This window comes from Microdochium trichocladiopsis (genome assembly GCF_020744255.1).
Source record: "Microdochium trichocladiopsis strain MPI-CAGE-CH-0230 chromosome Unknown B0I36scaffold_3, whole genome shotgun sequence".
Lineage (NCBI taxonomy): Eukaryota > Fungi > Ascomycota > Sordariomycetes > Xylariales > Microdochiaceae > Microdochium > Microdochium trichocladiopsis.
The window spans coordinates 2506230-2533130 of record NW_025763546.1 but is presented as its reverse complement, the minus strand read 5'-3'; the positions used below and the strand labels follow the sequence as shown (position 1 = coordinate 2533130).

The 26901-nt window shown below is 57.7% G+C and overlaps 9 protein-coding genes across 9 annotated transcripts; 3 read left to right on the top strand and 6 right to left on the bottom strand.

Moving 5' to 3' along the window:
* Positions 1 to 112: 112 nt before the first annotated feature.
* B0I36DRAFT_318163 (exocyst complex component protein) lies at positions 113 to 3527 on the top strand. The gene has a single exon (XM_046153254.1). The coding sequence runs from the start codon at positions 557 to 559 to the stop codon at positions 3164 to 3166; it is 2610 nt and encodes an 869-aa protein (XP_046015446.1). The 5' UTR covers positions 113 to 556; the 3' UTR covers positions 3167 to 3527.
* Positions 3517 to 6152, bottom strand: B0I36DRAFT_318161 (uncharacterized protein). Its single transcript, XM_046153253.1, has 4 exons — positions 5577 to 6152; positions 5392 to 5503; positions 4822 to 5300; positions 3517 to 4767 (listed from the first exon to the last, which is right to left on the bottom strand). The coding sequence occupies exons 1-4, from the start codon at positions 5750 to 5752 to the stop codon at positions 3606 to 3608; spliced, it is 1929 nt and encodes a 642-aa protein (XP_046015445.1). The 5' UTR covers positions 5753 to 6152; the 3' UTR covers positions 3517 to 3605.
* Positions 6153 to 8177: 2025 nt separating this feature from the next.
* On the bottom strand, positions 8178 to 9725 carry B0I36DRAFT_217011 (ATP-NAD kinase-like domain-containing protein; the record flags this gene model as incomplete). The annotated part of the gene is made up of 1 exon (XM_046148980.1): positions 8178 to 9725. A coding segment is annotated over one exon (1548 nt), but the record flags the coding sequence as incomplete, so codon positions are not given.
* A 2852-nt stretch (positions 9726 to 12577) lies between these two features.
* B0I36DRAFT_360735 (uncharacterized protein) lies at positions 12578 to 13468 on the bottom strand (the record flags this gene model as incomplete). The annotated part of the gene is made up of 3 exons (XM_046158367.1): positions 12578 to 12988; positions 13066 to 13223; positions 13285 to 13468. 3 exons carry the CDS (start codon positions 13466 to 13468, stop codon positions 12578 to 12580), a joined length of 753 nt encoding a protein of 250 aa, XP_046015443.1.
* Positions 13469 to 13826: 358 nt separating this feature from the next.
* Positions 13827 to 15110, top strand: B0I36DRAFT_240079 (uncharacterized protein; the record flags this gene model as incomplete). Its single annotated transcript, XM_046149732.1, has 1 exon — positions 13827 to 15110. One exon carries the CDS (start codon positions 13827 to 13829, stop codon positions 15108 to 15110), a length of 1284 nt encoding a protein of 427 aa, XP_046015442.1.
* A 35-nt stretch (positions 15111 to 15145) lies between these two features.
* Positions 15146 to 17495, bottom strand: B0I36DRAFT_318154 (uncharacterized protein). Its single transcript, XM_046153252.1, has 2 exons — positions 16997 to 17495; positions 15146 to 16783 (listed from the first exon to the last, which is right to left on the bottom strand). Exons 1-2 carry the CDS (start codon positions 17112 to 17114, stop codon positions 15360 to 15362), a joined length of 1542 nt encoding a protein of 513 aa, XP_046015441.1. The 5' UTR covers positions 17115 to 17495; the 3' UTR covers positions 15146 to 15359.
* A 271-nt stretch (positions 17496 to 17766) lies between these two features.
* On the bottom strand, positions 17767 to 20873 carry B0I36DRAFT_318152 (ELMO/CED-12 family protein). The gene has a single exon (XM_046153251.1). The coding sequence runs from the start codon at positions 20429 to 20431 to the stop codon at positions 18131 to 18133; it is 2301 nt and encodes a 766-aa protein (XP_046015440.1). The 5' UTR covers positions 20432 to 20873; the 3' UTR covers positions 17767 to 18130.
* A 32-nt stretch (positions 20874 to 20905) lies between these two features.
* B0I36DRAFT_382076 (MFS sugar transporter-like protein) lies at positions 20906 to 23180 on the bottom strand (the record flags this gene model as incomplete). Its single annotated transcript, XM_046160891.1, has 6 exons — positions 20906 to 21850; positions 21917 to 22032; positions 22116 to 22520; positions 22626 to 22782; positions 22862 to 23084; positions 23159 to 23180. The coding sequence occupies 6 exons, from the start codon at positions 23178 to 23180 to the stop codon at positions 21214 to 21216; spliced, it is 1560 nt and encodes a 519-aa protein (XP_046015439.1). The 3' UTR covers positions 20906 to 21213.
* Positions 23181 to 25637: 2457 nt separating this feature from the next.
* B0I36DRAFT_360730 (uncharacterized protein) lies at positions 25638 to 26685 on the top strand (the record flags this gene model as incomplete). Its single annotated transcript, XM_046158366.1, has 4 exons — positions 25638 to 26079; positions 26142 to 26152; positions 26206 to 26258; positions 26337 to 26685. The coding sequence occupies 4 exons, from the start codon at positions 25638 to 25640 to the stop codon at positions 26683 to 26685; spliced, it is 855 nt and encodes a 284-aa protein (XP_046015438.1).
* Positions 26686 to 26901: the final 216 nt, after the last annotated feature.

The following is a 26901-nucleotide window of genomic DNA, read 5'->3' as shown; positions in this document are numbered from 1 at the left end:
GACGGACGTACTTTAAGCTACCCTACGTTAGTGTGTACTTTGTTCTAGGCATGTAGTAGGTACCTTAATTACGTTGACAATGCAATAGTTGGCGCGTGCAGTAGTGTTTGTCAAAAGCCCATACCAGACACACCTACAGTACAGTGAACCCTACCCGGGAGGTTTCCTCACACTTGAGCACCCCGGACAGCGGCAACACCCCAAGGGCGGGCGGCCAGTCTAGAGCTCCTGTGGAACAAGGGGGTGTCCACGGGTGGTGTCGCCAAACATCACAACCACAAGCCCTCGGGCCGCGATGTACTTGGTCCCGTCCCTCTGCCTTGCCATGACGGGCATTCCCTCGCCAGCAAACGACGTCCTTTGAGCCTGCTGCACGACCACCATCCCGCCAACGACTGCATCGACGACGCCCGAGTACCAACCCCCTCGAAGGGCCACTGCTGTCTCAACCGCCTGCCAGCCCCTCTCCACCACCATCGATTGTCGACATCGGCCTCGGCGCATCAGCCCACGTCTTCGCATGTCGACGCTGCGCCTCATGCTGCCCTGATCGCCAATGGATCGCCCAGCTTCCGGGTCCCGGGCGCTCTACCCAAAGGGTCCCAGCTTCACCCTCGAGGACTTTTCCAGCAAGGACTTCATCGTCCGCGACTTTGTCGACAGCCTCGCAGAGACAATATCCCCCACGAACCGCCGCTCCGGCCCCGCACCAAGCGCATTCGACCCGAAGCCCCTCATCCGGTCCTTTGAGAATGCCTTGCAAGGCCTAGGGAACCTGTCCGAGGAACTGCAGGAGAAGGAGTCGGAGCTGTTGTCCCAGGTGCGCCGCGCAGAGGCGCAGCACCAGCAGACGCTCGACACGCTCGGGCGCAAGCTCGAACAGTCCATCCAGCAGTTCGAAGACCTCGATGTCCAGCTCAACAACCCGCAGGGATCTGCGTCTTCACGAGGCAGGATATCCAGCTCGGACGGCAATGTTGCTCTACAGATTGGCGAGCGCCTCGAGGAGCTCGACCGGAAACGACGGCGAGCCCTAGACGCCAACTTCCTCATCCAGTGCTGGCTCCAGGTCAGCGAAACGGGCGAGCTCTCGTCACTCCAGGACATCCAGAGGCAAGGTGGTGCCGAGAACAAGGTACGCTGCGCCGTCATCGCCCAGCAGCTGATGCGCATAAGCCAGAGGCTGGACCCTGCTTCTTGGGCTCAGACGAATGGCCTCGGCCGGAATGCTTCAACAAATGGGAATTCCCCGGCGGGCGGCAGGGCGCACAACACCAGAGAGATCCTTGAGAAGTTCTGCGAGACGCTGGAGCAGGACCTGCTCAAGCAGTTCAACAACAGCTACCGGAAGCAAAACTTTGAAGATATGATGGAGTGCGCCAAGGTCCTTCACGACTTCAACGGTGGCGCAAGCGTCATTGCGGTGTTTGTGAACCAGCATCAGTTCTTCATCGATAGGGACCAGCTCATCGCAGATGAGGTCACGACGGACGGAGAAGTGTGGGAGCAACTGGCCGACCCTGATGCAGTACCGCCGGGAGTCGAGCCGAGTCTGCAGTCACTTGTCGACGAAGTGCGCATCGTCATGCAGGAAGAGTCCTTCATCATCCGGAGGGCATTTCCTTACTACGAGACTGTCCTCATCAAATTCATCCAGAGAGTCTTTCAGCAGTCGATACAACAGCGGCTGGAGATGGTTCTCGAGAAAGCCGACAGCATATCATCATTGGCGTTCCTACGGTCCCTCCATGCTTCGAGGAGCTACATCGGCACTTTGGTGGAAGACCTGAAGAGCCACGGCCTGACGGAGCACCCTGAAGCTTGCTCCGCGCAGATCGCGCAGTCCTTGGACCAACAGCTCGAGGAGCTATTTGTCCCCTACATGATGGGCAACTCGTACATTGACCGAGAGAAGAAGAGCTTGGAAGAGTTGTACAATTCCTTGCTGTTCAAGTACAATATATATCACTCGCGTAGGAAGAAGGCGCCGTCGGGTTTCATGGCCTCTCTGGCGCAGCAGGGAAACCAGCTGATTGCCTCTGCCAAGGACGCCTACCTCGAGCGCATAGACTCGACCGATCTCACACCAACGCAAAAAGCCATGATGTTGAGGGTCGCTGGTGTGCGAGACTCGGACAAGAACAAGAACGAGATTGAGGTGTCCGAGTCTGACGGAGTGGTCAGCATCGCCAACGCGAAGAGGATGCTGACCTGGTTGGCCGAGGGCGTGCGGCGCACGTTGGAGCTGGGCAGCCAGAGCGAGACACCCAAGGACGTCAACATCCTGCTCAACCTGCTCATAACGAGCATGGGCCACACGTATGTAGAAACAGCCCTCGACGCGGCGCTCGAGAAGGCCACCTCGCAGGAAAACACAAAGACGACGCCGGACCTCACGTACGTACAAAACATGCGCCCGGCCATCACCATCACGAGCATCATGGAGCGCTTCATCACGGCGGTCCTGATCCGCCTGGCTGAGCCCAACACCACTGTGCGCCGGAGCATGGAGGCACAGAGCAAGATGGGCATCGATGCGATCGAGAAGAAGGCCAGCGGCGTGGTCAAGAGCACCATCGACGTCATTGTCAACTGGGTCGCCAAGTCGCTCGCTCAGCAGAAAAAGGGCGACTTCCTGCCCCGCGACGACCTCGTGGGCATCGAGTCCCTCGAGACGGGCACGTGCAAGTCCATCTGCGACTTCCTGGCGCGCGCGACGTCGCTCGTCGAGCAGACGGTCGACGGGCAGAACCTCGAGGTCTTTGCCAGCGAGCTCGCCCTCGCCGTGCAGCGCCTCGTCTTCGAGCACTTTAAAAAGTTCAAGGTCAACCCCACCGGCGGCCTCATGGTCACAAAGGACATTGCAAAGTACGTCGCCACGCTCAAGGTGTGGCCCCTGACCAAGGAGGTCGAGATGGCCGTCGAGCTGCTCACCGAGATCGGGTACCTCTTCATCATCGGCCCGGACGCCCTCCGCGAGCGGTCGCGGAACCTGGGCTCGGGCGGGGCCGGAGGAGGTGCTGGTGCTGGGGGCGGCGGCGGCGGTGGTGGCGCGGGAGGAGGCGGAGGGGGAAGGAAGTTGTCCAAGGCCGACTTCAAGACGTTTATCCAGAACCGCGACGATGCGCGGAGCGTGGGCGTGCAGAGCGTGCTCGCGGGTTTGTAGTAGGCCGCCGCCGCCGCCAGCAGCAGCAGCAGCAGCTCGACTGAGCGGATGGGTGTTTCTAAGCACACAGAGGGAGAGGCCATTTGGAACCGCGTCGGGGGAGGCAACAACAGTCTAGGCGTCCTCCTCAGTATATAGGTCGCAGGAACAATGAAAATAAGGCCTGATCCTGTGCCGCCTGCTACTAGTTCCCGTCGTAGAGACCCGATGGATTCGGGCCCGAGAATTCCAGCGCATAGCTCACGATGCCGCGGTCAATTACAATAGTCCTGCTTTGTCAATGTTTGGGCCGGAGATTTTCCAACTCTTCACTCGCCTGCACAAAAGACTTGTCAGTTCAGGTCAAATCATGAAATGCCAGTTTTTGTCGTTATTCGTGGGCATATTAGAACACAAAGATCTCTGCTAGACCGCTGCTATCATCAGAAACAGTACATCATCACCGCCAGGCCCCTTGACTTAAAGACAAGAGGCCTGCTATACAATCAAAGTCGCCCTTCTTGCTCGGGCTGACTGATCCACGCATGAAACGTTCCACCTCGTTTCGCTTCTTCGGCGGGCCAGCAGCTTCCTTGTCCGCATTTTCTTGCTCTTCCTCCTCGCCGGCAGCTGTGCTGTCATCGAATATGTCGACCTTGTCGCGGTTCCCGCTCCCGTTGGCACCCTTGCCTAGCATTGGCGCTGTGTTCGCTCTCTTGTTCAGTAAAGAGTGGTGCTCGCCCAGAACACGCCCAGCTCGTCGGATGTTTTTGCTTGCCAAAACCGGGGGAAGCTTCGGGGCCGCCGACAGTTCTGGCAAGGCTCTTCTCCTGTGTGCTGGGTTGCCCTCCTCATCCGGGCTCCAGTTCTCCTTGTCGCTATCAGCTGACGGACTCAAGATCACGGAGAGGCTTCCCTTGCCGGCAGCCTTCTTCTCCGGCTCAAGTTCCTCTTGTGTCAGCCCGTCGTTCTCCTTGTCGGGGTGCTGCAAGGCCGAGGTCTGCATCATAGCAACACTGCTGGTCGTTCGGCTGATCTTGGGTTTCTTATGCCCAGAGCCAGTGCGGCCATGGGTCCTGTTGCTCGGTGGCGCATTTCGCTTGTTGGAGTTTGCCTGAAGAACGCCGTTGCCAGGGCTGCTTGACAAAGGTGCGCTTGAATTTTGTACCAAGCTGCTCAGGCTTGCCGAGCTGCTGCTAGATCGGAGAAGGCTGATAGCGGCAACAGCCGAGCCTGAGGACTCGCTCTCGGCTAATTTAGTGAGCTCGTCACGGCTGTCTGCGTCACAGCACGACTCCCAGGCGTGTACGTCCCGGGACCGGCCTCGACTGAGCTGCGGCGGAAGGTGGGCTGTGAGTGTTGAAATTGGAGGGAGAGTTACACCCAGAGGTGAGCTCCGGCTTCTCTGCAAAGTCCGATTTAAGCGGACTGGTGGCAAGGGCGTTGTATCTTGTGGCATCGGCGAGATGGAGGGCCGCGGCGGGGAGGGTTGGGACGAAACAAGCTCTGCCTTGCCTTCCAACGATAGTGACAAGCGAAATTGTGAAGAAGTCTGGCTGGCAAAAAGTGAAGAGGTGGAGAGACGGTGCGTCGACTCTGCTGAAGAAGGCATTGATTCAAACCTTGTCTCATTATTAGTCGGTATGGTCGTGGAGACATAGATCAAAGTAACTTACCGATGCTCATCATCATCACGGTGGGCGGCCGCCGACGGCGTGGAGAACGAATTGCTCATGTTCCAGCGATTCGACAGATACCCTACTGACGTTGAGAAGGACTGAGACTGGGTTTCAGGTACCCGCTCCGGCTCGGACTTCTGAGATGAGGACGGGAGAGAGTTCAGATCGAACGGCTGAGCTGCCGCCTTCACGGTTGACTCTGGGGCGGGAGTGCAGACTGGCTCGGCTGGTCTTGGAGAGGAGGAGGATGGCGGGGTTCCGACCTCCGCGCTGATGGGTTGCTGTTGTGGGGATGTCGAGCTTTGGCGCAGATCGAATGAAGATGCCGAGGGCTGATCGGCAATATCGCTGACTGCAAAAGACGAGTCTGCCGACAAGATCTGGACGGCACCGCCGTACCGCAGAGCCGCAATCTCCTCTGCCGACAACGGCCGAGACTTCCGGCGATCATTTTGGCGCCTGTTTTGGAACCAGATCTATTTGGAAGTAACATTGTTAGTCAAGACTCATGGTTGCGCACTTGCACACTGCTTGACTGTCACATGTCCAGCACTATCCTTGACATACCTGTACTTCTTTCTCGTTCAGCGAGACCTGCCGCACAATCTCCAGGCGTGCAGCCTTGTCGGGTTTAGGGTTCGCGAGGTAGGATGTCTCGAGGATCGTCTTGTCATGCGATCTGGATGTATCCAGGAGAGGTCAGTACATTGGCGATCCAAGGAATTGGGGGTGACCTGCGGAGCTTTGCTTACGTCGTCCTCTTCCGCTTTCCCTTGGGGTGCTTTTCGCTGTCTGAGCCATGACCCGGAAAACCAGACTCTAGCCTAAAGGAAGATTGCAGAGACAGAGCAGAGGAATCTGGGCTGATGCTCGAAGGGCTGCTCGAGAGCGCTCTTTCGTTGCTTGTGGGGAGTGTAGAGTCCGCCATAGTGAGGCTCGCGATTGTTGCGGGGCTGTTGTCCTTCGGATTGCAGAACTGTTCCAACGGCTATCTGTCGACTGAAAGCACTACTGTCGAGCTCGGTGCATAATCACTGGCTCGATGGCGAGTCGGACGGTGGGTGGCGAACGAGCAGTGGTGCCAGCGGCGAGACCAGACGCGGTGGAGCACAACAGCTAGCTGTCAGGAGCCACAACAAGGGCAAAGTGTATCAGATGCAGCGCGTATGGGGCGGTGTTGATACTTGTCGCGGTCGAAGCGTACTTCTCCCCACGAGGCCGACGTGAAGCAAGCGCTCGGGCGTGTATAGTGAAGAGGATGAGGAGGAAGAGAGTGGCGTGATTTGCAATGACGAGAGCGAGAGTCTGGAAAAGAAGCGGGCAGGAAGTGGTGGTGGTGGTGGTGGCATTGGCTTTGATAGAAATGGGGGACCGGGGTGGGTTTGTTGTAAAGCGTGTCGTGCCTTCTGGGGTCTGGGGTCCACAGGCGCGGTTCCTGGCCAGTACGTACCGCTGCTGGTAAGCAATGCCCCACAAGCGCGTCTGCGTCCACTTTGCACCTGAGCACCAGCCTGGCATCCTCCGACCGCCCGGCTCACAGCGCGTCACAGCGCTGTGGCCCTGGTTCCTGCCGGCACTTGAGCACTGTAATCTCTCGACGTGCAGCGCCCGAAGCCCACGCGACGCAGCCTGCCCAGCCTCCAGAGGGCGTCCGGGCCCCGCCCCACGCCCAACCTCTTTCTCTGGGGCGCTGCCCAAGGTACAGTGACTTGCAGCCTCCCAAGGCGCGTCGGCCAATGGCATAACACTCTGCCCGCCCAAATAGGAAAGTTGTTTATTCCCAGTTCCTCAAGTAACGGCCGTCCGCTCTCCCGCCTCTCCAGGGCGGACTCGGACATCCACAATCAATCTAATTCAAATCAGAACCCGCACCATTGACTTCGAGCATTTGTTGTTGTCTTGCCGTCAAGGCGCATAATACATCTTGATACATGCAGCACTTTCTGGAGACCTTTGACGCGCCGAGACATGGCCGTGCAGCCGTGTAATGACGAGGCCTCGTCAACTGCACCTTTGCGCCTGAAGCACAACAAGGCCGCATTGGTGCGTGCTCGCCCACAATGTAGCACTGCGACCAACTTTAAATAAAGAAGAAGCAGTACCCCTCCCTGTAGTTCGGCCCAATCTGCTCCCCGGGAATTGCCCTGGTGTCCCTTTGGAGCAAATGGCATCGCAGCATCTGTTCTGGACAGTGGTGCCTTGCCCCCGCGGTCAGAACAGGAAGACCGACAAAAAAACAAAAGCACACACTCCTTAGCGTCGGTGCTTGCGCCGTCCTAATTACCACATGTCTTTCTGACACGCGCGAAGATGCACAACACCTTCTACCCTGAAACGATGACGCGTGCTCACTCATCCATCGAGCGGCAGATGAGGATGATGCTGTCTTGTCGCTTCAGTCTGAACGCGCCGCAGCGCAACATGTCCGTATGAGGACACAGACGTATGATTTCAAGACATAGACTCTCAGGAGAAGATATGTGCTTAGGTCTCTGATTCAGGATCGGTCATGGCTCAAGTGTGGTTATCAATTCAAGACGCACAAGATATTCAGTCATTCATTCATTCGACCATCATCGATGCTGAGAGGAAAGGAACCGTGGCCGGCCTTGACCCTAGTACATCGAAGACCATACTGTACAGGCCTTTATTCGGCTTCCCCGCAGTCGCGTGCAGGGCGATGCAGGTACAACACGCTCCCCCTCCAAAGGACGTGACACCCATGTTCAGCAGTAGAAAAGGAAATTAGATCGACGCAGGCATCCTCGTATGCAACCCCTCGGGGCGCCTCGCATAGCCTCGAAATGTGGTGCACCATCAACAAGAAGAAAAAAGCAAGCCGTTGTGGATGTGGCTCCGACAAGACGCGCACGCGTGAACAGATGGACCTGGGGATCACGGAATGAACACCATTTCCGGCGGATCTTCATTTTCCATGTCGAGCTCAAGCAATGCTTCCGTGGCGTCCTATCCGGCATGTGCGTTCTTATCACGTCCCTGCTCCGTGCGCTTTTTACACCAGATGGCAGACCCATACAACATACTTTGTCACGATGCAAGCAAATCACCTCTTCGCTTCTTGAAACAGCCAGCATTGTGTGTTTTTGAATGATAGACTTGTATTTCGAAAAGCTCACTCAGGACTTGTCCCTGAAATTCGCTGTTATACCAATGTGGGGGTATATATGTGTTTATATGTAAAGAGGAAATGATGAAAAACTGTGCATGTCCGGATCAGCTAGCAGCTGACCGTGCAGGTTGTCGTCAACCACGTTTTCTACGCGGCGGTTCGTTTCTTGGTTCTCTTCCGTCTATAGTTGTGCGGTCCTTCTATAATGGTTGTGCAAGCACATCTAAAAGCCCAGCAGACTCATTTGTCTCCTGAGCGGGCTTGCGCTGATGCTGCCGCCGTCTTCGCTGGCGTAGCAGGCCGAGTCGGTGTCAATGTCCCACTCGGGCTCATCGTTGTTGTCATCAGCATCCTTGCCATTGTCCGAAGACGAGGCGTGCGTGCTGGTGCCGCTCTCAAAACCCTTCTGGGTGGCAGCTCTCGTGTTCCACTGCAATGTGCGCGACACGCTGTCAAACCACTCATTGCCCGTCTTCATGACCGTCGGGAAGGGGTACTGCGAGGCGCTAATGGTCACGTAGTCGCCGTGCTTCAGTTCCACGCGTCCCTTGCCGTCAAACGCGCAGTAAGCGGTGGCGCGGGAATTGCGCGGCACCGCCACCCGCAGAAGCATGGTATCGCTCAAGACCATAGGTCTGAACGACAGCGTATGAGGACAGATAGGGGTCAGGAGAATGGCGGGAAGGTCAGGGTGCACCAGCGAGCCTCCGGCGGACAGGGAATACGCGGTAGAACCGGTGGGCGTGGAGAAGATGCATCCATCCGCCTGAACGACGGTCAGAAGCTCGTTGTCGCCGTAGAGCTCCAGATTGGACACATAGGGCGACGGCCCACGGTCAATGAGGAGCTCGTTGAGAACCTCGAACTGCTCTCCTTCCTCGCCATCCCGGAACACGGTACACGTGAAGCGCATGCGAAGGTTGACCCGCATACCTTCATCGCCCATGATCTTGTTCAGGTGCTGCTTGTACTTCTCATACTCGAAAGTGGTCAAGAACCCGAGACTGCCCAGGCTGAAGGACAGGACAGGTGGGACGATGCGCTGGAACAGCCAAGAAGTGAAGAGAACAGTGCCATCGCCGCCCAGAGTCAACACGAGGTCGAACTTCTCTGGGTGGCTCCAGCAGAGATCGGGGGACCAATACCGCAGCATCGACTCGAAACGGGGATCTTCGTCAACGATGCTTGCTGCGCCAAAGCGTTTTGAGTTGCGCAGCTTAGCATCAACGTAGACGTTGACTCCGACCTTTGAACCATATCTTGGAGTTCTGATCAGCCAGGAGGTGAGTTCTCTGGTGAGATAGACAAGTTCGTTGTCCCTGGCCTTTGTGACGATCATGACGTTGCGGACTGCGCGCCGGATCGGGCGGCGCTGGAGCTGCTTGGAGACCTCCCGCACGCCGGTCGCAGTCTGGACCAGGCGGGAATGCGACATGTAGTCATCGTTCTTGATTTCCTCGAGGACCTTGTCAATGTTGACATTATCATCGAAACGGGTGTGGTAGAAGCAGGGCGACTGCAGAGCAGGGATGGCAGTCAGAGGCGAGTTTCTGTTTGCGGCGAGCTCGGCCAGGGCGTCGGACAGTCTCTGGGAGGACGAGGACGCCGGGCGCTGGGCGGCCGCGGAGGCGTCGCCGTTGAGCATGGCTGGAAGTGAAAGGGACTCTGGCTTGTGTTTGCGGGCGACCGAGGCAAGCGCTTTCATCAAGGTCTGGCGCGGGACTTGGTCGACCGAGGAGGCAGTCTTGCGGTGGCCGCGAGGGTGGGACGGAGCAGAGAGCCGGGAGTCGGCTGGGGCAGCTAGGTCGACGGCTGGGGCAGCTAGGTCGACGGCCGAAGACTCATCGTGAGCGAGCTTGTTGGTGGGAAGAGGCGCGGAGCGGAGGCCGGCATGGGCCGCGTCGTCAAGTGCGGCACCGCGGAGGATGCTGTGCGTGACGACCCTCGTCGACGCATCGGCCGGCGAGAGGTGGCCGTCTTGTACTTGAGCAGGAGCAGGCGTGCTGGTGTCGGAGTCCGAAGGGGCGCCAGCGGGTGCAGCGGCACCCCCGCTAGCCACGGGGTTTTGGGTGAGACCCGGGTGTATGCCCGAAGGGGAGTTCAAGGCCGCTAATCCCGCCATCTTGTCGAGCTTATTATTATCCACAGCGCAGGGGGATTATCCGAGACAAAGGAATGCTATGCAACACGCCCATGTCGAGTCAGCTTGTGCCACTTTCCCCAATGTCCCGCCAAAGATCCCTCGGCCGCCCGTCCGCCCTTTCTCTCTCGTCTCTGGCTCAAGACCACACTCGTCGTGGCTCCGTGATGCGCCTCGTCATGTGCGCAACGAGGATGCACGATCCCCAAGCCCTGCATGCAGACAGTACCATGCAGCCTCGGATTGGCCATTGCCGCATTTCCCCTCACCATGGCCTTGGAACTTTCCACAGCAGCCCTGCATGCACGTGGGCACATGCGAGGTAAGCCCCGGCCAGTCACAGATGTGACGGTGCCGGCGAGGAGATGGCTATGTCCGAAAGAGCGTGACCGGGAGAGGGAATGGATGTCTCGGGTTGAACCTACCACCTTGAGGTGTCTTCTTGCTAGCGCACACAGAGATGCCGTGTGACGTCGTCGGTTTCGGGGCCGACAAAAGTATCGAGGCAGACCAAGAACCAGCTTCGTCAAATGGGGTTGCAACGACAATTAAGGTCGGGCGCTAGATCGGCACTATGAACCAAACGGCGGGCCGGGCTGTTCTTCGAGGCCGAGAGACACTGGCGCACAAGAAGAAGAAACGTGTGCAAGACAGGCGTGCGTCGTTGAGGCGGCTTTCCCAGACAGAGAAGACGAAGAAGAAAGATGGCGCTGTGTTGCTGCAAGACCGCGGTGACCGAAAACTATGCTGAGAAAGGAGGACAGACAGTGAGTGACAGAAAAGATTATCAACCGCACCGATGGAGAACTACCAGAGTTCTACCACTGCCGAACTGCTCGCACTGCAAACTGCACGAGGCCGGGCCAAAAAGGGCGCTGCAGATCTAAAGAAGGTTAAAAGTCTATAAGGTCCGGGAAGAGGTCGAGGGACCAGCATCGACAGGTGCAGCCGAAGCTAAATAGGCGACCCTGCGATATTCAGCTCTGTCAAGGGTTGACAGCTCCTGGCCTTCTCCTGACAATGAGGTATGGTGTTCCACGCTTGGTGCACGTGCCCGCGATATCTTCACCAAGGGGACTTTCTGCTACCGCACAGGGGCAAGGGTCAACATGACCTGATGGCTGCATATCCTCCACGATACAGTTGTTTTGGACAAGAGTTGAGGTCCCGAGGCGGTGGGGGTCTCAAGCACTGCCGCGTATCCGCCATCAGCGATAGGGAAATTCCTGAGGCAGGGCAGGGGTTGCTTGTGAATGGGCGGGACGTTCCCGTCCCTGCTCGCTTCGTGTCGGTAGAGGTTCTACAAGCGACTGCTGGGGTCCGTCCTACGGCGAGTGCGGTGAGGACTGCACGCTCCACAGCAGTATCAACGGCGAGCTTCACGGGACGGGGATGGAACCTCGAGAGGATCATTGCCGTTACATGGCCCCCCTGAGATCGCGACCGCCAAGGCTAACAGTCTGAAGCAGGCGGGACCGGGGCTGCTGTCGTCTCAGCCGAGTTTGGCACTGTCAGCGCTACCTTGACACAAACCTCGATGCCACCTTACACTGGTCGAGCCGGCGGCAGCGACGGGTCTGTGGGGTTCTCGGCCCCGTCCAGGGCAGCTTCAGATGGTTTCGAGTTTCGCTGGGGGCAGGGGACCTCCGCTGCGGAGCGGTCCCTCCTCCACTTTGCAGGCCCGACAGGATAGGAGAATACACCGTTTTGGGCCAGGTATCAGGGTGGCGGCACCGCTTGTGTTGTTTATTCACTCACACGCTCACAAGCAGCTCATTGGTCGTTGTTAGAAGTGCGGTCTCCATTGCGGGTAAGGCGACTGATTTCCAGACGTTGCTAGAAACTGAGTCGTGCACGGGAGAATCCCCCGGCAACGAGAACAACGCCACAAAATTGCACAGCGCTTGGCCCTGGGCACACTGCTGGGTGCAAAGTCCTGTGGCCATCTTGCTTTCCATTGTCCGGCGTAACATGACTGACTTATGGCGCATGACAACGCCCTCTCGTAAGCGACGAGGGGTCCATTTCAGCCCGACGCGGCTAGCATATGCCCAGATGTTGCACCGAGCTGAGGCTTCAGATGCCAATACTCAGGGGCCCGGTCACCCCAGACAACAGCCGCTAAGGGATCCCTTAGCCTGTTCTCTATGCTGCACACAATCCTACTCTGAGGCTGCGGGGAGTTTGATCTAGCGCTTACGACCTGGCGCCCAGGTCGCTGGCCGATCTGATGTGTTGCTGAAGAAGCGAACCATGTTAGATGTGTCGCTGGTTTCGTAACAAGCGGTGCACCTTTGTGCAGTGCTGTCCTCAGAGACGGCGAATGTGAGGCTGTTGTCAGGTCTTCGATCCCGCCACCCTCTTCATGCTGGATGGCTCGATTTCCAAGCCAGCAAACAACCTTTCTCTGGCTCGTGGGATTCGCGGGTTTGCATGGGGCATCGTTGCTTGGCGTTTCGATCATGACCTCGCAAGCAATAGCCTCAGCCAAGAGTCTTCCAGTGGAGGTCCTCGGTTATCTTTTCCTGCATGGTGCTTCGTACAAAGCTCTTCAAGTCGACATCGGGGCTGCGCTCATCATCCATGTCAATGTCAGTGCCAGAGGGGCCGGAAGGGCAGCAGTAAGCACGAGCTTGGTTGTAAAGGTCGTCCCACTGCCTTGTCGTGAAACTGCCTTCACTTTCTGCCAGTATCAATTCGTCGTGCGAAGTGAAAGCGAACACATGGAAGCTCTTGGCTGTTTCGACCTGGCGCGGAGAGGGGTTTACGACAATCTCAGAGCCGCTATGTTTGATGCTGAATGACACCGGAGTGACGGTGGCGGTCAGTGGTACGCCAGCTGAGAGAAGTGACAGGACGGCAGTCTGGAGAAGCGCCGGAAGCATTGGCAGATTCTAATGAGCCGCCGTGTCAGCTCAATAACACTACAGATGCCCATTATTCCTCCGCCGCTGCTGGAGTAAGTACATACCAGACTGGCCTGGGAGACCTTGGCATTGACGTATTCGTTCTCCGGCGCCACGGTGATCTGGAGGATGACCTGGATGAGCGTCCGTGGGAAGCTGTTGACGAGAATGATCTGGCGCAGAGTCGCCTCAAGGATGGATTCGAGGTGGCGTTCGCGGGTACCTGGTTGTAACAATTAGCTACGGCAAGCTTGCACGACGGCTGTAAAGGAAGTACATGCCACCAACACCGGCTGCTGGCCGGACTACGACGTCGATGGCAGCCTCTTCTGGCAGCTCATCACGTCGCTGAACCTCGATTGGCCCGTTGACGGCTCCGACGATTGTATAGCCGGCATACGAGAATGTCGCGGATCCGTCTGCCTTGGGGAGGTGCGACAGACGCGCCTCTGGGTCGCTGTGCGACATTGTTTTCGTCGACGGCAGAGGGCTCTGGGAGGTAAGGTACTGTCTCGGTGCCGGGGCGGTCAAGGCTGCGGAAAGGCGCGTTCTTGGTGTTGTTGAGCTGCCCAGGTGCAGGGGAGCGCTTCGCCAGAAAAAATGATGCCGATGCAAGCTCTTGTCGATAAATTGGCAAGCTGGAGCTAGGCGCCACCCACTTTGTTCCCCACCATTCCATTGACGATGGGTGAAGTGGGCATGGCGTGAGCGTGGCGTGCACCCTGCGCTGCACCTGCCTGCCTATCCGCGGGGACATATGTCAGTGCGTTCCATGTGTGTTCTAAAGGCTCACTCTATCTCTCCCTCCTTTCTATCCGCAGACACCATGACGTCCATCTCGATCTCCCAACCCGCAGCTCCTGCTGCATCGCTACCAAATCTCCGGGAGAGGCTACCCAAGCTCGAGCCTAGAAAGAAGCGAGCGGTCCCTGCTGGATCCCAGCCAGTCCCGTCCACGCCGTCCCTGCCGCCACCGCCAACGGCGTCAACGCTCTCGTACCAGGTCCCTTCGAGGCGGATTCTCTCTACTAAGGACCATGATCTGTTCCTGTCGTCGCTTACTTACGACTTAATCCTAGCCTTCGTGTTTGGGCTGTCCGATGCTGTCACAGACACCCCAACATCGGACCTCAAGGATGCTGACTGCAGCCCCGCCGTCAAGAACCTCGTGGCGATCCTGGACGAGGCCGAGGCGCTGGTGCTCGCGACACCCCCTGAGGACGCTGAAGGATCACGATTCGGAAACAAGCTGTTCCGCACATTCTTGGACAAGGCTAAGAGTGCGAGTCCGTCCTGGCATTTGAGTCTCGGGTTGTCTTCGCCAGAGGCGATCGCCGAGGTGGAGACATATCTCAATAACTCGTTTGGCAACCGTTCGCGCATAGATTATGGCTCAGGCCACGAGCTCAACTTCGTCATGTGGCTTCTTTGCCTTTACCAGCTGCAAATCATCCAGAAGTCTGACTTCAAGGCTTTGGTTCTCCGTGTGTTCAGCCGGTACTTGGCCCTGATGCGGGCGATTCAGTCAACTTACTATCTCGAGCCGGCTGGCTCTCATGGAGTCTGGGGTCTTGACGACTATCAGTTCCTGCCCTTCTTGTTTGGAGCAAGCCAGCTCCTGCACCATCCATTCATCACTCCTCTTGCGATACACCAAGAGCTGACCCTGGAGGAGTTTGGGCACGACTTCCTCTACCTTGACCAGGTCAACTTTGTCAACAGCACAAAGACTGTTCAGGGGCTCCGATGGCACAGCCCTATGCTCGACGACATCTCCTCGGCGAAGAGCTGGACCAAGATCGAAGGTGGCATGCGCAAGATGTTTGTGGCTGAAGTGTTGCGGAAACTGCCCGTCATGCAGCACTTCCTCTTTGGATCTCTGATACCGGCCGTAGCCGACATGAGCGAGGAGCCCGCCGGCGGTGCTGACGATGCTGACGAGGCCGACTCTGGAGACGTATGCGCTGCGCATGGTGGCGTCAAACACGCACATAAGCTCAACAGCTGGGGCGACTGCTGCGGGATCAAGGTGCCCAGTGCTCTGGCCGCGGCTCAGGCAATGAGGAAACAGGGCGGAGGGGAGGCGCTTCGCAGGATACCATTTGATTAGTGAAGAGCAAGCACAGAATGAAAAAAATGCATTTAAACGATGTCTACGAGGAAATCTGTGCAAGAACGTGGCGCGAGACAGAAAAGATTCAAGAGAAGATTTGCAAATAGGTATTGTGGAAAAAGAAAACGCCGTACAAATAAGCCAAGTCTTATCATCATCATCGTCAGTCATGAGGCCACCAACCATTTTCTCGTCCTGTCATCTCATGCTGGAAAACACGAGCTCGAGAAAACCACCACAACACCGCTACTCCTCCATCCGTCGCGTCCCTCCCCTGCGGGCCGCACGATCCAGATCCCGCGAGTTCTCCAGGACAGCAGCACGCTGCTCGAGCTCGGCGATCCGGCGCTGCTGCCGCCGGATCTCGCGCCTGCTGCTGTCCCGCCCGCGCTCAAACCCGGCGGTCCGGCGTGCGAACGTGTCGAGCACGCCGCGGATGCCGTCCAGGGCGGCCGGGCTGACGTGCTGCCCACGCAGGAGCTCCATGACGTCTGCCGTGATGTTGACGGCCTCGCCGGGGTCGCTGCTGAAGCTCGTGCCGGGCGTCGTCGTCATGGTCCTTGATGACGACGACGAGGGTGTCTGAGCGGCGGCGGCGCCGGCGGCGCCGCTACGGCGCTGTGTGGATGGCGTGTATGTGCCGTCTATGGTGTTTCGCTGGCGTTTGCCTCCTGCTGCTCCTACTGCTCCTGCTGCTGCCGCCGTGGGTGATGTGTCTAGCCGATGGTGGGCGTTGCTGCCCGGTGCGTGCTGTGCGTCCTTGTCGTGCTGCGAGTTTGGAGCAAAGAGGACACGCCGGACCGATCGATCCGTCGTTGGCGTCGGTAGGCCGTTGCCGTTGCCGTTTCCACTGTTATCGTCGTCGTCGTCATGATAAAACGAGGCGAAGATGGATCGCCCGCCAGGCACGTTCGGCGTAGCAAACACATCGCGGGTCCTGACAGTGCTGCCGCCGCTCCACCCACCAGAGCGCTGCTCGATGGCCGCCAGCTCCTCGACCTCGCCGTCTGAGAAGTCGCTGAACTCGTCGTCGCCGGCGGGTGCTTTGCGTTTCGTGCCCTGCTGGGAAGGGTCCGTCTGGGACGCTTGTTGCTGTTGCTGCCGCTGGCTGCCAGACGAGCGCAGGGTGCGAGACGAGGCTGTGTGTGATGATGATGACGATGCATCAACGTGGTCGCCCATCTGAGTCCGTTGCTGCTGTCCTTCTCCCCGCCCAGCCGCCGATCCGCCGCTCTCGCTGTCACCGCTTGCGGTCTCGCTCCCTGAAGAAGCATTACCGCCGTCCTCGAGCCCGTCAGCCGCAGCAGCAGCGTCCCTGGCCCGCCGACCACTCCTCGAACGGATAGGCATGTTCTCCAGCGTAGCCTGCGTGAGTGGCCGTCTCCTTTCACTCCTAGCGCCTCCCGTTCCTGGCGTCGTGCGCGTAGGAACCGCCGCCGAGGCTGGAGTCGCCGTGAACGGCAGCTGAGTCTGGGTCAGCTCGCTCCGGCCGTTCGACAGGAGATAGTTCCTCGCCCGCGAGCTTGCCTCGTCCTCCCACATGAACAAGCCGCACGAGTTCGTCTTGGTCTTGTCCTTCTGGCAGCTGTAGAAGTGCCTGCCATTGTTGGCCGGGTTCTTGCTGTTGGCGGCTTTGAGGTACAGGCATGGCAGCGCCGGGGAGCAGTCGCCTGTGATTGGGACGGTCAGTGACAATTTGCAAGTCTGCAGCCGCTAGAAGAATGCATGCAGCGGCAAGCAAAGCACGTGAGGTTGTGTCGAAGGTCACCATGATGTTATGAGAGAAAAGGTTCCCCGTGGTAATGACCAACGACCTGCAGCCGGCAAGTGTCACCGCACAGCATAGAACAAATCTATGAAAGAAAGAAAATAAAAACACTGACAATACCATGTCCCATTCCTGAAATTCCCACGGTGGTTGCGATTCGCGCCCCTGGTCGGCGTCACCGGCTCCGCTGGTAACTCAGCCATGCCACCAGGCCGCACCGCCTCAGATGTCATGTCGTGGGAGACGTCACTTGCGGAACCAGATCATTAGACTCTCTCGGTGGACTTGTCCGGGCAGCTCTCGATATAGTCAGCGTCACGCCTGACTTTTCCGAAGGTATCTCATAGAGTCGACGGGTCAAATCAGTAATGCGACCTTCGTCGTGGCGGTCGAGCGCTAGACAAGCAAATGTGTATAGTGTGCGAGGAGAGGACGATGACGAAGTGGCCGCTGAAGCTGAGGTTGCCCAATAGTGGGGCGGGCGTCCCACCTCGATAAACGGTCGTCGTTTCAATTGTCCTCTTGTAAGTTTGTTTGGACTTGGTCTCTGCTCTGAGAACGCTTGGCGTTGCAGAGGAAAATAAAAAGGTAAAGCTGAGAAAGAGAGACAAAACACGCCCAGGAGAATTGTAGAACCTCGAGAAAAGAAACAACAGGAGGTTCATGTACCCCGGACAGCTCGCACGTACGTGCGAGCTGTCTGCCCCGCCAGAATGCCCTCCCCTGTCCTCCAACCAAGCCCCCCTGCTGAACAGAACATGCAGAGTTGCATGTAAGTGCCCCCGGTTCGTGCAGCACAGCTGAAGGGGCTGGGCACACTTGGCATCCAGCTCGGGCGGCAGTGTCAATAGATCGCCCGTGAGCACATTATTCCAACTGAGCTCATGTGGTGGTATTGGGCATGTGGTGCTTGCATGCAATTCCCACGTCCCATGCAACTAACTCTCTTCAGGTGGATTAGGCGGAGTTCTCCAATTAATTGCTATCTTCCAGCGTCCTCTGTATCAGGGTATATCGCGTTCTCAACACACAAAATGCTTCCGCCTACAATCGCTCCCATGGGAATCCGAAGACAAGGGCAGCCAAGATTATCACCGTCCTAGCTCTCCTCTCCGGAACTTGTAAAAATCATCAAACAAATAATAGAGACCAGTGAGAAGACACGTGGACGTGCGTTTCCACCTCCCGCGGCGGCTCCCTGGCTAATAGCTCTCTTGGCTGCGCGCACCACCCGCCGACCAAACCCTCATCATATATCATACCAGTAATCATCATCCAGCCCCTCGCGGCTGGGCACCTCGCCCGCTCCCGGTGGCGGCCCGGCATACGCTGCCTCCATCCTGACATTGAGCAGGCGGATCTTCATCCCGTAGTCCTCAACCAGCTTGGTCATCTTGTTGGTCTCGGACGTAATGGGCGACTGGTCGAGCAGCATGAGCAGGCCGTCGAGCCACTCGGACGCCAGGCTGTGGTTGATCGGGTGCAGCGTGAGCAGCGGCTGCTCCTTGGGATGCTCGCTGTCGTCGTGGTCGGACAGGTGGCCGTTGCTGTCACTCTCGACGAAGCTGAATATCGTAATCTTGGCGAGGTGTTTGGTCCCCCCCGCGGCACCTCCCAGACCGTTCCCGTTCGGCTGCATCTTGAGCGTGGGGTCGCTAACACCGCTCTTTGCGTCGTCATTGCTGGTGGTCGACACGTTGGACACGACCGAGCTGATTGTGCGCAAGTCAATCTTCTCGGCGAGCGAGTCGAGGGAGGGCTCCTGCGCCGTGCGCAGCGCGAAGTCCGCCCAGTGCAGATAGCGCCGGTTATGCGACAGCTTGACATACCGCCACAGCGTGCCGTTTGCTGCTCTCCTGTTGCCAACGCCGCCGGGGCCGCCGCCGTTGGCAGCAGCGTCGGCCGCGGCGCGGCTCTCCTTTCTCGGCGCGGGCTTTTGGAACCATGATCCCTGCAGCAGGCACCGCACGCGCTGCTCCTTGATAAACGTGAGGGCTTCTTGCTTGAGGACGTCGCGGACCTGGTATAGATGCTGTCCCCACTGGTTCTCAAACGAGAGCTCCAGAAGCTCCATCTGCAGCTCCCGCAGCCGGCTGCACTCGTACTCGAAGAGCTCCTCCTCGACCTCCATGACGTCCTTTGTCCGGCCTGCCTGGCCAATGACTTGCTCGACTAATATTCTCATGAGTTCGGCGACCTTGTCAAAGTCGGATTGCTCGGCCCCGGTAGCCTTCCATAGTCGGAAGAACGCGTGCAGACCTGCAGTATGTATCCTTGACCACTGCAGTATGAGCGGCCGGAAAAGCTTGTCCTGGTGGTCGGCGTCTGTCAGCTGATAGCCGCGGACGTCTTCCCAGTCCGACTTGTCGCAGTCGAAGTGCTCGTAGAGCGTCAGCGTGACCGCCAGACTCGCCCGGGCAATCGGGCATCTCTCGTGCAGCGGCTTCGTGGACTGCTCGAGCAGCATCTTCTGGAAGTTGTCCTCGTTCCTGCGCACGTAGTCGGTGAGGTCCATCATGCCCAGGAACCCCGTCTCCTCAAACTCCATCGCGGGGCTCTCCGTCTCGAAGCCGAGCCGTCTCCACTTCTCCGGGTTGTGTTTGCGGCTGCCCTTCTTGCCGTTCTCCAGGAGCTCCTCTATCCTGGCAATGGGGTTCGTGCTGCCCAGGTCCTTGAGGTCCCTGCTCGGCGCACTGGACAGGTGCAGGCCCTTGAGCGCCCGTCTGTGCTCCGGCTTCTCCACGTCGACCTTGACCTCCTTCCACTTGCGCAGCAACAGCTTGGTCAGAGACTGGAACTCCAGCAGCGGGTGCGCCAGGTCCTGCAGGGCAGAGCTCTGCATGAGGTTGAAGACGGCCTTGATGAGGCCCAGGTCCTGCAGCTTCTTGATGAACTTGGGCCAGTCCTCGCCCGAGCTCGCAGACTTGCCGGCGCCGCTGGCGCCGTCTCGCTGCTGGCCGCCCTCGTTCGACACGGCGTCCCGGATCAGGGCGTTTATGAGCATCAGCGCGTTGGCGCAGAGCGAGTGGTCGGCCGAGTGCAGCTGCTGGATGACGAGGCCGAAGAACTGCGGGTACACGGCGACGGCGGGCTTGAGGGCGCGGAAGCCAAAGGAGCCGGGGGCCTTGGCGGCGCCGAGGGTGCCGGCGGTAGATGTCGTCGGCGACGTCGGCGCGGGCGCGGACTGCGAGTGGCTGACGAGGGCGACGAGGATGGACATTGCGCCCCTGAGAATATTGACGAGCGGGTTGGTGACGACGAGCTCGACGATGCGCTCGACGAGGTCGCCGGCCGTGGGACCCTCGAAAATCTCCCAGCCCATGTCGACCTCGAGGACGCGCGTCAGGCTCTGCAGCGAGTAGGCGAGCGTGTTGCCGCCCGCAGTCATGATGAGCCGCCGCAGGATGATCAGGCCTCCCGCGGAAATGAAGACGTCGGCAAAGGCAGGGTCGTTGATTGAGGACTGCAGCTTGAAGACGGCCATCTTGCGCGCGGCGTCCTCATCGCTGGCCAGCCGCGAAAGCAGCGCGGGAATGTCTGCCTGGTCCATCGTGGGGGTGTTGGTCGTCGTCGTCGTCGTCGCCGCGGGCGTCTCGTGGAGGTGCTGTTGGCGCTGTCGTGTTCACCGGAATGGTTTTTTGACCGGGCAGTCGCAAGAGTCGAAAGGGCAAAAGTACCAGTGTCGCAGGCGGAAGGCTCGTCGAGATTATCGCCGCAATGTCATGTTAGACGGTATTGCAATGGGCGTGGGTTGTTGCCGTCGCCTGTCGGGATGGTTCGCTGGGTAAGGGGGGCACGAGAGGTGATCACCAATGAATCGAGCTTGGTGTTTACTGGGCGTGTTGCGCCCCAGGGTCCCGATTTGGCGCCAGTCGGGCGGGCCAGGCCTGCATTCAGGCACAGACAGGCACCTGGGAGTGGGGCAGATCCTTGAAACGTGCTCCGGATGCAGACCCGCCAGCCCCTGATAGGCCAGCATTAATAGAGAGTCCTTGTTTCGAGGCTCCCTGAAGATGCTGATCTCCTACACATAACTCGATCACGCCTGTGCATACAAACACGACGTTACGACATCTTCAACCTGGGATATTGGCAGCTGCTCTTCAGGCACGATTGTCAAGCCACAGCCACCATGTATCGATGCTGAAATGGCAGTGTCATTTTGGCATTTGATACTATGATACTATGACACGAATCCCCACGGACTCGTGCTGGTTCAAGCTGTTTTCAACATCAAACACCTCTATCGTATACCCGGAAGAACGAAGACCATATCTGGAATCTTTCCTTCTGCATTTGAGGCCCCCCCCCCTCAAGTGTTAGCTACGCCCGTCAAACCTTCTCTGACGTGGACACGCGCGGCTCATCCCCACCATTCAAACCCCCGGCGCCCTTGCGATCCCGCACAGCCTGGATCTCTGCATCCAGGCGCGACTCGCCCTTTCTCGTCTTCCACGCCGGCATCGAGCCCTTGGCAAACATGACCTCGATCTCCTCGAGCGTCTTGCCGCACGTCTCCGGGTAGGTGAAGAACGCCTGTGCCGCAGCGCCGAAGCACAGGATGCCAAAGATGATGAAGATCTTGTACTTGATGTTGACGAAGCCCTCCGGCGTGAACATGCCCAGGGCAAAGTTGAAGAGCCAGTTGGCCGTGGCGGCGAGGGACATGCCCGTCGCCCGCGTGCCCAGCGACCACACCTCGGCGGCGTAGATCCAGGCCACGGGCGCGAGGGTGAGGGCGTAGACAATGATGAGGAGGTAGCTGAAGGCGATGACACCGTAAGCAGGCGATCCCGTGACTCGCATCGTCACGTTGGCGTTGCCGTTGACGCCCTCGGGGACGTCGACAGAGTACCCGCCCAGGAGGCCAGCGACGACAAAATGGCATATGCCCATGCCCACGGCGCCCCAGATGAGCAGAGTGCGGCGGCCAGTCTTGTCAATGAAGAAGAACATGATGACGGTGAAACTATGTTGGTCTTCGTTAGCATGCCTGGTCCAGAAAAGATTTGGTCCTGGAGGAGAGAAGACTCACATGATGAACAAAGCATACTGCACACCAGCGCTGATGGTATTGGTGTCACCGGAAAGATCGGCCATCAGGAAGACATATGGCATGTAGTAGACCATGACGTTGGCGCCAGACATTTGCTGAGGGTCAGTCCCAAGTTAGTATTAGCTCGTAACGTGCTCGCGGAAGCGATACATCAGACGACATCGGGCAGTGCGCTTACCTGCCACGCCTGGACAGACATGCCCGCAAGCGTCCGCTTCCACATCCCGTTGCGGACGAACATCCTCCAGCCGCGACCTGTCTCGCGCTCGGCCGCAATCACTTTGACAATCTCTTCCCACTCGGCGACGACAGCCGGGTCGTGAATATTACCGCCTGCCTGGATGTCCGCTAGGATCTGGATCGCCTCTTCGTCTCGGCCGACCTTTGCCAGCCACCGGGGGCTTCGGGGGAGGAAAGGCATGCCCAAGAGCAGAATGACGCAGGGGATGAACTGGCAGCCCCAGGCAGTGCGGAACGAGGCCGTTCCCGGGATCTTTGTGCATCCGAAGCCGATAAAGTACATGACCAGGATGCCGACCTCGATGGCAATCTGCTGGCAGCACACGAGTGAGCCGCGTTGATTCTGTTGGCAGGGGCAGATTTTGTGTCAGTGTGATCGAGCAAAATTTATGGTCATCGTCTCCTCTGCGGGATGTGAGGCAATGACGAAAGCCTTGTCGGTACTTACGTGCTTTGCGATCTCGGCAATATGAACGGGGACCTGGGAAGAAGTGATGCCCACGCAGACACCGTTGAGGATACGACCAGCGATCAGACTACCTACGCCAGTCGTAGCAACCTGGACAGAGGTGCCGGCGATCCACCACAGGCAGGCGAACATGATACTGGAGACCAAAGAAGAGGCTTGTCAGCAAAACAAGAGCTCGTACGATTTAGTCGCCGTACGGCTTGTGTAGTCCGTACCTGTCACGACGACCCCATCGATCCGAAATAGGCCCTGCCATCAGGCTACCAACGACGGACCCGGCGGCCAGGGAAGAGCCGATGGCACCCTGGATGACTCCCGAGGGGTTGTCAAAGTACTCGATATACTGCTCCGAGTTGATGATGCCGGCCATTGACGAGATGTCGAAGCCGAATAGCATGCCTCCAACAGTAGCGACGAGCGCTATGAAGTAAGGCTTGGCTGGTGCGAAAGTGTCAGCATGATGCTTGTCTGGGCAGGCCATGTCGGGGCCGTGGGAGTCACATGGCACGTACTGATCTTGGGGAGTTTCGCCATGTTGGGCAAATCTGTTTAGACCCCTCGAGATTGGTATGTGTGAAGTCCAGTGCAGCAGCTTGCCGATCCTGAGAGAGATGCAGAAGAACAAGAACGGCGGGCTCGGGAGGGAACGAGGTCGTGTTGGACCCCCTTCTTATAAGCAGGTCATGCACAAAGCCCCCAGACTCCTCTGCGGCTATCCCCCTCGTCTCCCCCAGACAACCTCCCTCCCTCCACGGGGCAGATATCCGCTTTGGTGTGGCACCGGAGTGCTTGTTGTCCAGCATGATACCCGCACTTTCTCCAGTTTCTCCACAGTGGTTCTTAGCAAGTTCGGCGCGATCTACACAATGGGGTGAACTCAGATGGCACGAGCTTCGGCATGATCTTGCCCATGAACCCGTCGTTATCCGCAGATCATTGTACCTTGGCAAGGTCCTAGTTTCTGCGTCTACGTCGTGCTGACCCGCTTATGGCGGTCTGGCCTAAACGTCTAGAGTAGGATGTACTCTTATTAGGTGAGGCCAGCCTCGTATTGACCTCATCAAAGAATCAACAGGAAATTCCAAGGTGGTGAGTGACCCACCAACACTGGAAACACTGGCATGGTTTGCGCGCGAGGATGCTGGGCGCTCACCACCGTGCACCCCTGATCTAGTGATGTCATCCTCCGGGGACGCATTTGAGCCGCATCGGCTGCCCAGTCGCAAGACGCGTTGCCCTGATGCCGCCCTGCTGCCTCCCGGCAGGTGCCGAAACACCCAAGGACTTGGGTCCTGATTGGTGCGGCTAAAGGAGGTCTGGCACTAAAGCCTGGTGGCCCACAGCGGGTGTCAGTGCTTCCACCACCATGGCTACGGGGCTCTGATTTCATACTGGCTGCTGGGACTCATGGCATGATGATTCTGGTAGGAAAAGCACGAGGAGACTTACCCAATCATGTAGACAGCCCCCACAACCATATGTTCTCAAACTATCCAGACCAAGAAGGAGCAAGATACATCATCAGACTCGCAGCCGGTACCGATCTCACCGGGCGATCCAACCTGGATCAGAACCTTGGGATTGCTGGGTACAAGTCCGCCTTTAGCTTCTGAACATTGTATCAAAGTACGAGTGTGAGAGCTCACCTGGCATCTGAAAACTAAGGCCCAGAGGCAACCAGTTGCGACCTGGTTTCCCCACAATCGATACGTCCGAAGGGATAGTAATAGTAGATCTAAGAATACACGAGCCCACGTCGAGAAAGAGCATCTTGTCCAAACTGTCGTTAATCGCCAGCTAGAAAGCGGCCGTATCGTCCGTTGTGCCATCACCAGAGCCGCCCCAGTCTTTGGCGTGGATGATCATTGAGACATCCTGGTCTTCGTACTCGGGACGGGGACGCTCAAAATAGTTTCCTTTGGGATCCAGTAGGGACAAATATCTGCGGAAACTATTGGTCTTCCTTCCGTGAGAGAATCTACGGGCAGTTGTCGAACCTTCGTGGACCGGGCCGACGAGCCAGTGGTCCGCAAAAGATGACGAGCCCAGAAGTTTGCACTAGCTGAATCTACTGTACACCTGCCGCCCCGACCCCTGAGAGCGCAAGGTTCTCGAGGACGAGACCCGTGCTTCACGTTTCTGGTGCTGCCGCTATGGAGTTCATGTTTATGAACAATGAGTCCGTATCGGAGGCGGAGCCGACTGTGAATACTATGACTAGACGACAGAGGTTCCATGCTTGCCTTGTGAGAGAGGTTTCGAATCTGGAATGGACGAGTCTCGAGCCCAGGCAACCCTCGTAGTGTCCGCAGATTGAGATGGGAATATCACAGCATAAAGAAATACTCACCATTACCAACACCGCCATCTCCACCAAGCTTGAAGCCCCGTCCCCACGGTGTCCATGGTGATTGACTTCCATGCCTAGCCCCAGTCCCAGATAACCTGCACACCTATTGTGCAGCCATTAAACGTCAAGCTTCGTGGGTTGTCTTTCACAAGGATCCAATGTCGACCAACGCGGCGGTCAAGGACGAAATGGGACCAAAGTTCCGCGACCAACAAGAAGCGCTAGGGGCTAGCTATCCACAGATTTATTGGCAAAAAGATGAACTTTTCACTAAGTGCCGACATGGCACCGCTCGGCTCTATGCAGCATCCACCAGGGAGCATGTCAGCCTCGCCAACATGGTTGCGCGAGTCCAACTCCAAAACGAAACTAGTGCATTGTGGTTCGGCGGACATACACGAACCAACATATCTCGGAGACGAGGTGAAGACGTGCAAAATAGAACAACAAGAGAACGGGGGTCGAAAGGAACTGCCTGTATTTCATCTAAGCGATAACCTGCTCTGCTGTGTCTTTTCTCGAGCATTCTGCCTTCTCAAAGACCATTCATTACCGTCTCTTTTCAAAAAGTTGCCCCCTACCTTAATCTTACGATCGTGTCCCAAACTTCACAGCTTCCGAAACACACGAAAATATCGAAAATGGCCGGGCAGGGTCGAGTCTGGCTCATGCCCCTCATCCTGTACGCCTTCTTCGTCCACTTGGCATGCGTTGTGCGAGCTGATGAATGTGAGCCCGCATGGTGGTTGCCGGACGAGTTTGAGATACACGACATGCCGATCTTTACTTCTGCGTCATCTGCCCCTACAAACGCTTCCACTTTGCTCGCCAGCTCAACATCGGAGTCTGCCATTCCAACTCCCGTCGGGCCAAACCCCTTGATTACGACTGGGAACCTGAACGCCGGCGAGATCAGCTGCCGATACACAGCCAACACCTACGACACTGAGCTGGACTGCTGCACCTGCGCCAAGTTGGCCAAACGCTACGGTATTTCCGTCGACCTTTTCTTCCAGCTGAATCCTGGAGTCAACAAAGAATGCAACAACCTCCGCCATAACACGGAATACTGTGTCCGCGGTTGTAAGTGCCGAGTTTCTGGACAGTAGCTGCTTCTGCTAGCAATAGCTAACATTGAGAGTCAGTCATCGAACCTGTAAGAGCTTGGGACAGAAAGTGCGGTCTTCCCAATGGCAATGCCACTTGTAGGGTACCAGCTTTCCATGTTGTAACTCGAACACGTTCACTTGCGGTGATTCCGTGTAAGTATCAGATCATCTGAACAAGCCCCTGAGATTCAACTACTAACATGGGCCATATCCCTCGTTCACAACTGTCAGAGAAGAAGACTGCGCGCCAGGCATATGCTACGAAGGCCTCTGCTATGGAGACAAGATTTGGAGCACCACCGGCGACTGTGGCAAACAGCACGGGTATAAGAAGTGCGCCGGGAAATGGGGTGACTGCTGCAATGCTCAAGGGCGGTGCGGTACTGGCCCCGACTTTTGCGGGATCGGCAATTGCCAGCTAGGTGACTGCAACCTCTCCGTGTCCGTGCCAGCTACCCAATTATCCATGAGGCCATTCACAGAGTCGAGCACGGATTTGAGCTCCTCGACCTCCGGCAACCCAGAAACAACCACAGCACGACCAAGTATGACAACAACCACCAAGCCTCCCAGCACATAGATTGCGGGCTTCGACTCCCTCCCGGCCTGCGATTGAGGCCTGCTTCAATAAAATGCTCGGGCAGTACCCGGCGCTTGGGTGCGCCGCCCGCGACTCATTCTGCCTGTGCAACAATGCCAGTCTCAAGAACGGCCTTCGTGACTGCTCCAACGGCGCTTGCGGGACAGCTGTGGCTAGTCCTGCCATTGCGAATCGGAGCTCCTACTGCTCTCCTTC